Source organism: Pungitius pungitius, chromosome 21, assembly GCF_949316345.1.
Source record: "Pungitius pungitius chromosome 21, fPunPun2.1, whole genome shotgun sequence".
Classification (NCBI taxonomy): Eukaryota; Metazoa; Chordata; class Actinopteri; order Perciformes; family Gasterosteidae; genus Pungitius; species Pungitius pungitius.
This window is the reverse complement of record NC_084920.1, coordinates 14,576,689-14,586,079: the sequence shown is the minus strand read 5'-3', so window position 1 is coordinate 14,586,079 and position 9,391 is coordinate 14,576,689. Positions and strand designations below refer to the sequence as shown.

At 44.5% G+C, this 9,391-nt stretch overlaps 1 protein-coding gene across 3 annotated transcripts; it reads left to right on the top strand.

The window, feature by feature from the left end:
- Positions 1–1,827: 1,827 nt before the first annotated feature.
- LOC119213434 (golgin subfamily A member 6-like protein 6) lies at positions 1,828–5,913 on the top strand. Of its 3 annotated transcripts, XR_009942839.1 has the most exons (4): positions 1,828–4,564; positions 5,030–5,101; positions 5,193–5,214; positions 5,690–5,913. XR_009942839.1 is itself a non-coding variant. In XM_062559901.1 (3 exons), exon 1 carries the CDS (start codon positions 1,844–1,846, stop codon positions 2,561–2,563), a length of 720 nt encoding a protein of 239 aa, XP_062415885.1. In that variant the 5' UTR covers positions 1,828–1,843; the 3' UTR covers positions 2,564–5,101; positions 5,193–5,214; positions 5,690–5,913. The 3 variants fall into 3 exon arrangements, 2 of the variants coding, with proteins under 2 accessions (XP_062415885.1, XP_062415886.1); XM_062559901.1 differs by having other exon boundaries at positions 1,828–5,101; XM_062559902.1 differs by lacking the exon at positions 5,193–5,214 and having other exon boundaries at positions 1,828–5,101.
- The last annotated feature ends 3,478 nt before the right edge of the window (positions 5,914–9,391 follow it).

The following is a 9,391-nucleotide window of genomic DNA, read 5'->3' as shown; positions in this document are numbered from 1 at the left end:
GGTTTAAGCCGTCCAGTACATGGACCGATGAGTGACCTTTCCCTGACCCGGATATTTTTGCTGTTGCAATGCTGGTAGGCAATTGGTAAGATATTTTTCTATTTGTCGGAGGGTTACCATTTCACAGGATTCTCACCTTTTTTTTGTGTGAATTTCACGACCGCGCTAACGAGCATAGGACAACACCATAACGCAGTTCTAAGGTTGCTATCTCCTTGTCTTCGTGCCCATAATGACAATAACCAGTGTTCAATACACAAGGCCTGGGAAAAGTGGGGAAGCCACAGACTCTGCTCTGCTCCAGTGGACCTGAACACCACCATTTCATCTGTTGAGCCAGCGGGCCAAATCAAGTGGTCTTTATTAACGTCACTTTGATGGATTCACCCCTGGCCTCCCACGCATTGGTCTATTGCCTGTTCTGCCCTTGGAGGTTGTGATGAACGTGTTTAACGATCACTGCATGCAAGCAGAGCAACGAGGGTGTGTTTGTGTGTGTGGGTGCATTACTGCGGGTTTTATGGCTTTCTGCTTGTACTGGATCCACTGGTGAGCATATTTGTGTCTTCCTTACAGATTGCAGACTATAGCTTACAGATCAGATATGGTCGGCAGTTCCAACCTGAGTCCAGCATGTGGGGCTTGTCTGGGTTTATGTAGCTTATAGTAACAAGCACCGGCCGCTGTTGATTATAGGCAAAGACTGAATGAATTTATTGTAAGAAACAAACATTTGTTCCAGGGTGTATTACATCTGTCTTAATTACAACATTGGAAGTGTATAATGTACTTCTATGAACAAGATCTCACTCTGCATTGTGTATACTGGAACTGGAACTTTCTTAAACAATGATTGATTTTTTGCTTTTGGAATTGAGTTACAAGATCCAAGCTAAAATAAGCAGTTGGTGTGAAGTTAAGACTCAATGGTAGGTTATATTCATGCAGTTGCCTTTCTACAAACTTCGCACAGGGCGTTTATTTTTCTGACACAAATAAAGTTTTTAGTATGTTTTAAACTAATATTACATTACATGTCATTTAGCTGACGCTTTTATCCAAAATGACTTTCAATAAATGCATTTCAACCACGAGGATACAAACCCAGAAGAACACAAAACAAGAAAGTGCAATTTCATCAAATAAGCCAATTTACAACTTTCTATAGATAAGTGAAGAGCAGAAGTAAGGCACGACCCGATGCTCTCCCTCACAGATCCTTCTTGACATTTGTAGTCCTGTGTAGAGCTGAGCCTGGTGCAACACGGCATACAAAAGAAAGTTAGAACCATGTGTAAATGACTGTAGGAAATCATAGCATTTTTAATGTGTGTAAAATACAAGGGACCTGCTCAACCTAGGGCTCCATTGTTGCCAAGCATTAATATGAATGAGTAAAAGCATATTTGATTATACAAACTATCTACAGTAAAGAAAACTAAGCTTGTTTTCCGTGTCATGTGATCATCAGAGGCGGAACCTCACATGACAATCACATGACAATCACATGACAATCACCCTATGACATCACCCGCCCTGATCTTGAGAACACTTATAGCCAGATCACACTGGCTGCAGTCAGTCACAACATTCTCTGTTCCACAGTATCAACTCCTTAACACACACGGAAGGCAGAACCAGGGAGACATTAAGGATTTAAAGACAAATACTAATAAGGAACATCATGTTGAGAACAATGGCCACAGAAATGCTCCTAAAATCGAGGAAATATAAAGGGGAAGCGTTTTCCAAAACAATGGGTTATTGGAAGACGCTTGACGAAGATGACGACCAAGCTTCTTTATTACCAGCCCGAAGTAATAAGAACAGTCGCAATAAGACCATGGCTGAGGCTGAGAAGACCATCCAGAGTCAAGGGTCAGAAATCGCCAGTCTGAAGAAGCGTCTTCATGATCTCAAGGAGACCAAACTTCTCCAAGTCGAGACAGACTGTAAAAAAGAGTACAAGATTCTCATGGGGGAACACAATAATCTGATTATTGCCCTCCATGCTGAGCAGGCCAAGACAAAGCAGATGGAGCAGGATAAGTTGTGGGAACAGAATAAAACGCTAGAAGAGATGTTCCCACACGAGGCCATGAAGTTCCAAGAAGGCGCCAAAAAGTTCCAAGAAGACGCCAAAATGTTTCAGGAGCTGGCCAATGAGACCAAGAAGTTGCAGGAGGATGATAAGATGATCCTCCAGCAGAGAAATACGATTTCTAGACTAGATGCCCTGGAGCATGAAAAACTAATTCTGGAAGAGCGTAACAAGGTCCTGCTGGAGGAAAAGCTTGATTTGCAGCATTCTAATCTGGTCCTGGCCCAGGAAAAGACGGTTCTGGAGGAGCGTAATACGCACCTGGGCTACCAAAAGATTCTCCTGGAGGAGGATAAGAGGCTTCGGATGTTGGATCAGAAGCTCCTGGAGAACATTTGCCTCCGGCTGAAGAAAAAACTCCTAGGATTCTTTGGGAGGCCGATGGAAGACAGGGCCACGGAGCTGGCAAAGATGAGGAGGAAGATGGTGGCGATGGAGACGGAGATGGGCTTGAGGAGGTAGATAGTGGAGGGACGGAGAGGTGGATTTTTCCACCTGTTCGTCAGGAGGTAGATGACCTTCACTAGGTCGTTGGTTTTTCTCCCGGTGCTCGGGTTTTGGAAAAAAAATGGTGGAGGGACGGAGAGGTGGATCCATCCACCTGTTCGTCAGGAGGTAGGTGACCTTATCTAGGTCGTTGGTTTTTCTCCCGGTGCTCGGGTTTTGGGATAAAATGGTGGAGGGACGGAGAGGTGGATCTTTCCACCTGTTCGTCAGGAGGTAGGCAACCTTCTCTTCCTCGGTGGCTTTTCTCCCGGTGCTCGGGTTTTAGATAAAAAAATCACGTCACGGCAAGTTACTGAATAGTCCAGCAGAAATATACTTCCTCCGCAAGCTCAAGCAAGTGAAAGCTCCCACACCAATCCTGAACACATTCTACCGGGGCACCATTGAAAGCATCCTGTCCAGCTGCATCACTGTGTGGGGCAGTAGCTGTACTGAACACAGCATGAAAGCACTGGCACTCCCACTCCCTTCCCTGAAAGACATATACACCACCCGCCTCATCCGGAAAGCTACCTCGATTGCGAGTGACACTACCCACCTCGCACACAGTCTGTTCAGCCTCCTACCCTCTGGAAGAAGGTATAGGAGCCTCCGCTGCCGTACCACCAGACTCAGAGACTGCTTCATACACCAAGCTGTCAGACAGCTAAATTCTCTCCCCTCACTCCCCCCAGCCATATCCGTCAGTCTGACACGGGGCTAAAATCCCCCCCACACCCCCTTAAATCACTCGGGACTCTGCAAACAATACGACCTGCCTAGTGGGCCACTTTTGGTAAGCAGAACTGGCGCTGCGGGATGAACCGAACGCCGGGTTAAGGCGCCCGATGCCGACGCTCATCAGACCCAGCAAAGGTGTTGGTCGATATAGACAGCAGGACGGTGGCCATGGAAGTCGGAATCCGCTAAGGAGTGTGTAACAACTCACCTGCCGAATCAACTAGCCCAGGCTAGGCGCTAGTCGGTTGGGTGTGCTTTCACTCGAAGCATGCTAAACTCCCTAGCGGGGGGATCCACCTGATTCCTTACGCGACGGAGGGGAGTGACCCTTCACTCTGACCCGAAGGCCACCTATTGTGGTGTTGTGAGCTAACAGGGGGGTCAAAATTAGATGTTTGTAGCTGAAACCTGCCTGCGTTTGGAGGGCTTTGCAGCAGGGTGAGCCTCTCACAACGAGGTTACAAGAGTCTGTGGAGCCTGAGTGGAAAGGGCCTCTGTGACCGAGTGGGGCATTGCAGTATAGCTCCGTGCGCCAGCATAACCAATACTGGTAAGAACTTGAGACCAGTCACTTGGCATTGCCACCTCTTGGTGCACTCTCGGTTCGGGACATGACTGACGTGAGTAACGTAAGCAATTACTTAGACGAGGAAAGGGGCGGCGGGTTCCCTCGTCGCGGCTTCTCGGGGGCATGAGCCCCGTTAATAGTCGTCGTCTCAACTCATGCAACAGGGTGAGTCATGTCTTGGAATATGCTAGTTGGTTCTGGAAAGCCACCCGGGCGAGTTCGCAGATGCAGAAGTGTGCCCCATTGCGGGGCAGCGGGGAGTCTATTCCTAGCGACGCGCTTTGTAGAAGCTGAGCAGCCCGGGCAGGACACGTTTTCGCCGCGTGGGATTCTAGGTAAGTATCCATGGTAAGTGACTTTGGCCGATCACCGCACTTCGGAGTTATGATCTCGGGGGGGGCCGTTCATTCCTCTCTTAAAAGTAGCCAAATGCCTCGTCAACTAATTAGTGACGCGCATGAATGGATGAACGAGATTCCCACTGTCCCTACCTATTATCTAGCGAAACCACAGCCAAGGGAACGGGCTTGGCAGAATCAGCGGGGAAAGAAGACCTTGTTGAGCCACATATATGCAGCATATTGCCCCACATGCATACAAATGTTGAAAAGATGTTTTTCTTCTCTAACAAGACTGCGGCAACAACTAAAAACTCAGCGAAACCACAGGTGAATAACATTATGTAGTAAGGATGAGTATAAACTGTATGCTTTGTAGGATCCAATTATGGCACTTTTCCACTGCATAGTACAGCATGGTACGGCTCGCTTTAAATGGTACCTGGTCTGTTGATGTTCTAAGCGTACCGTACCGGTACTTTAAACGTGACATGAACATACTGAAGTGGTACTTCTGCAGTGGAAAAGCAACTGAGTTAAAGCGAACCGAGCTGTGCCGTACTAAGACGAGTCGTACCACGCAGTGGAAAAGCAAAGCGAGCCGAGCCGAGGCGTTACATGCAGTGGAATAAATCATGTTTGTGTGCGGGCATACCATCGCTTTTTTACTTGCCATTTTTGTATTTCCTTGCACCTCAAGAAAACGTGATGTGTGTGTATATATAAAAAAAACTCTTGCTTACTCCACCTTCATTTTACCCGCCTTTCATAATAATTTTGAAATATTACTTTAAGGTGGGATGCCAACCAGAGGGGACGGGGAGCAGCTGGTTGCCCTGGACAAAATAAAAAAGGCAGCCATTATTGGTGAGTAAATGCATAATGTGTTGAGAAGGGAAAACAAAAGTTTATAAGTTCACCACTTTAACCATAGCCTACTTGTATCAATGTTTATTAGGCATCAATGGAGACTGGATAAGGTAGGGCACCCATTATTGTTACTATATCTGCTTAGCACCTATAATACTAATTCATTGCTTGCTCACTTTTTGATCCCACCTTTCCTTTTCTAAAGCCAAATTTCTGGGGTATTGCGCTCAATGTGCTGTAAGGTGTGTAGTCTTCTATTTTGTAGAACATGCAAATAACCTCATGGCATATTGTTGTTGTCTGAAGTGTTCATAAATAATATTCACCCCTCCTTCACCCTTAATCCCCTCTGTCCTGCCTTATTTTGTCTATGCCGGTAATTGATTTACTTGATTTTAATACATACCTTCTTCGAGCATGGTGTGTGTGTAAAACAAAAGGTCTTGTTTGCTCAAAGCCCAGCCCAGAGAACACGGAATGTGTTAAAAAGTCAGGATTTGTTAATTCAGAACAGATGGCTGAATGCCATTCGCTCATTATTGTTACAATATTATTATATTGTCTAATTATTTTTGTCTTCTCTAGATGCTACATTGAAGAAATGGCCGGCAGCCAGCCGAGGGCAGATAGGCACAGCTATAAATTCCAAGCTCGCAGAGATGCGAAGATCCATGAAATGATTTTTTTTTGTTGTCATTTTTGTACATTTTGATAGTCCTTAAATAAATAATGTAAATTTCCACATTTTAGGCTTTTATTTTTGTTTCCTAGTTTGGATTTTAATAATTTTACTAATATATAGGTGGACATGTGCATATATGTACCTATATAGGTACATTTATGCATGTATATATATGTGTACATGAATGCGTGCATATATGCGCGCATATATGTGGCGCATATATGTACATATATAATATAACATATAGGAAAACGCCCAATTTTATATATGTCACATATATCAATTACCTATATCAAAACATATATTAAAACATATATGTTTATATAGGTTCTTTCCATGTGGGGCTGTGGAGCTTCGGTTCGCCAAGGATAGCCGGCTTCGGCCGGTGAGTAGAGCCGTTCGAGACAGGGCTGGGGCGCGGCCGGATGATGGTCGCCCCTCTCCTACCTCGCACCGCATGTTTGTGGAGAACCTGGTGCTAAATGACGACCTGATTCTGGGTCAGGGTTTCGTACGTAGCAGAGCAGCTCCCTCGCTGCGATCTACTGAAAGTCAGCCCTCGATCCAAGCTTTTGTCCAAAGCTTCTTGGATTACCTGGGCGCGAGAACGGGGGGGCGGGACTTTAGCGCATTAATTACGATTAATTAATTACAATGTGAATTAAGATTAATTAATTACACAAAAAATAACACATTAAACATTTTTTACGCATTTTTACACTTATTTTTTGCACCGCGGAACGTTTCTCACTGGATGAGTTTCCGAGGACCGATTATACTGGAGCACTTCAGACAACAACAAACCACAGTGAACATGAACGAAGAAGCTGACGAGACCGTGTCGGTTGGCCCCGTGAATGGGAAATCTTATTATAATAAACACACGGATGGAAGCGTCGATACGAGCATGGTTGTGTGCAAGCTGTGCAACAAGGAATTCACATCGAGCCTCAAGTATCACCTCAACGCAAAACAATTAGCAGCTAGCGTGGACGTTAGCCCGACCCGAGTACAAGGACCCACACCCAACCCACACTGCACCAGCTAACTGGTTTAAGGACCAGGGTAACTAAGTCCACGTCTGAAAAAATAACCAATGTTCTGAATGTACTTGAAAGTATTGGTCTACTTAAAAAAACATAGTTTAAAGAATATGCTATTTCTACACTTGTCTGCTGGAATTGGTTGAACAAAAATAAAAATCCATGTGAAAAAATTACTTACTGTTCTCAGGTCAAATATTTATGCAATTAAAATGCGATTAATTTTGATTAATTAATTACAAAGCCTCTAATTAATTAGATTAATATTTTTAATCGAGTCCCGGCCCTAATAATATATATATATTATATTATATATATATTACCTTACATATATTTTTTTATAATAATTCTTTACCTATTATTTAAAAAAAATCTTTTCTTTTTTGACCCAACATATTTTGACTTTTTTCACAATATTTTTTTTCCCATGACATGACTGGAATAATCTTAGATGGAGCAACCTACACGTCCCTGTCACTAATGCCAAATTCCCCAAATTTCTGTACTTTAAACCTTATCTCAGGTGGTTCCGGTGCGGTGAGTCTGTTGCGTCACTTCCTGTCGACAGCGTGTTTGATGTCATTGAACTCTCTCAGAGCTCTTGCGATACCAAGTTGATTCTGTCGTGATATTGTCAGTACAAGCGGCGAATTATCTACGTGAGACGTTGTTAAACGCCTCGCCGTCCAGCACTTTATCGTTTAAACGAATAGTTGCTTAGACGTTGTTTAGCGTTAGCGCTACCTCTTTTAGCCTTAGCTTAGCAGCTAACATTGTGATGTCTTCCCTCCCTACCTCCCCTGCTCGGTGTGTCACATGTTTAGCTATTCCTCTGCCTCCCTTACGGATAATGGTACATGTAAGACGTGTAGTATATTTGATCGCTTGGAGGCGAGGCTTAGTGAGTTAGAAGCACGGCTCCGCACCATGGAGGTAGCCGCTGTTAACCAGCCATCTCCTATAGTCGGTGCGGACCACATAGACGTATCGTTTGCTCCTGCTAACCGTCCCCCGGCAACCCCCGAGCGGCCGGGAGGCTGGGTGACTGTCCGGAGTAAGCGTAAGTCTTAAGTCGAAGCACACGGTTAACCACCAACCACTTCACGTTTCAAACCGATTCTCCCCACTCAGCGACACACCCGCTGGTGATAGGTAGCTCCATTCTGAGGAACGTGAAGTTAGCGGAACCAGGGGCCATTGAGTCTTATCTTAAACTGCTGGCTAAGGATAAACGTAAATACATTAAGATTGTAATACATGTCGGCGGTAATGACTCCCGGTTACGCCACTCGGAAGTCACAAAAGTTAACGTGGAATCGGTGTGTACATACGCTAAAACAATGTCGGACACCGTAGTTTTCTCTGGCCCCCTCCCAAACTTGATCAGTGACGACATGTATAGCCGCATGTCGTCATTCCGCCGCTGGTTGTCGAGGTGGTGCCCAGTAAATAATGTGGGCTTCGTTGATCACTGGAAGACGTTTTGGGGAGTGCCTGGTCTGATTAGGAGGGACGGCATCCATCCAACTTTGGATGGAGCTCAACTCATTTCTAAGAACCTGACCCAGTTTCTTAATGGACTTAATCCATGACCCAGAGTTCAGACCAGGAAGCAGAGTCGCAGTCTTACACACTTCTCTGCGCTTCATTCCGAGCAGTCACTCAGCGTCATTAACTCTATAGAAACTGTTTCTGCCCCACGGACACCGTTATTTAAGTTAAAGGTAAACAACCGAGGAGTTATATTTAATAACTTAATCAAAGTTAAATGTAACAATACAACTGTGCAACAAACTAGGAGAATTAAAGGGGGACTTTTGAATATTAGATCTCTGTGCTCTAAAGCTGTTTTAGTAAATGAACTAATATCTGACAACCATGTTGATATTTTCTGTCTTACTGAAACATGGCTATCGGATGGGGAGTACTTTAGCTTAAACGAAGCGACTCCTCCAAGTCATGTTAATACTCATATCCCCCGAGGCACAGGCCGAGGGGGTGGAGTGGCAGCTATTTATGACTCCTGCCTTTTAATAAACCTTAAACCTAAACTAGATTATAACTCATTTGAAAGTCTGACTTTCAGTCTTTCACAACCAACCTGGAAAATAATCCAGCCGATTCTCTTTGTAATAGTGTCCAGGGCCCCAGGTCCTTATTCTGAATTTTTATGTGATTTTCACAGTTCTTAACGAGTTTGGTCCTTAAAACGGACATGGTAATTATAGTGGGTGACTTTAACATTCATGTGGATGTCGATAACGACAGCCTTGGTACTTCATTTCTTTCTTTGCTGGAATCAATTGGTTTCTGTCAGACTGTAAATAAACCAACTCATTGTTTTAACCACACGGCCATCTCGGGAGAGGGATCCCTCCTCTGACGTTCTCCCTAAGGTTTCTTCCCTTTTTTCCCCATTGAAGGTTTTTTTTCATATTTTGGGGAGTTTTTCCTGTGCCAATGTGAGGGTTTCGGGACAGAGGATGTTGCATGCGTACAGACTGTAAAGCCCTCTGAGGCAAATTTGTAATTTGCGATTTTGGGGTATACAAAATAAAATGA

Bases quoted from the DNA above. Each gene is read 5' to 3' on its own strand.
- LOC119213434 (XM_062559902.1), top strand. From the start codon at position 1,844: ATGGCTGAGGCTGAGAAGACCATCCAGAGTCAAGGGTCAGAAATCGCC.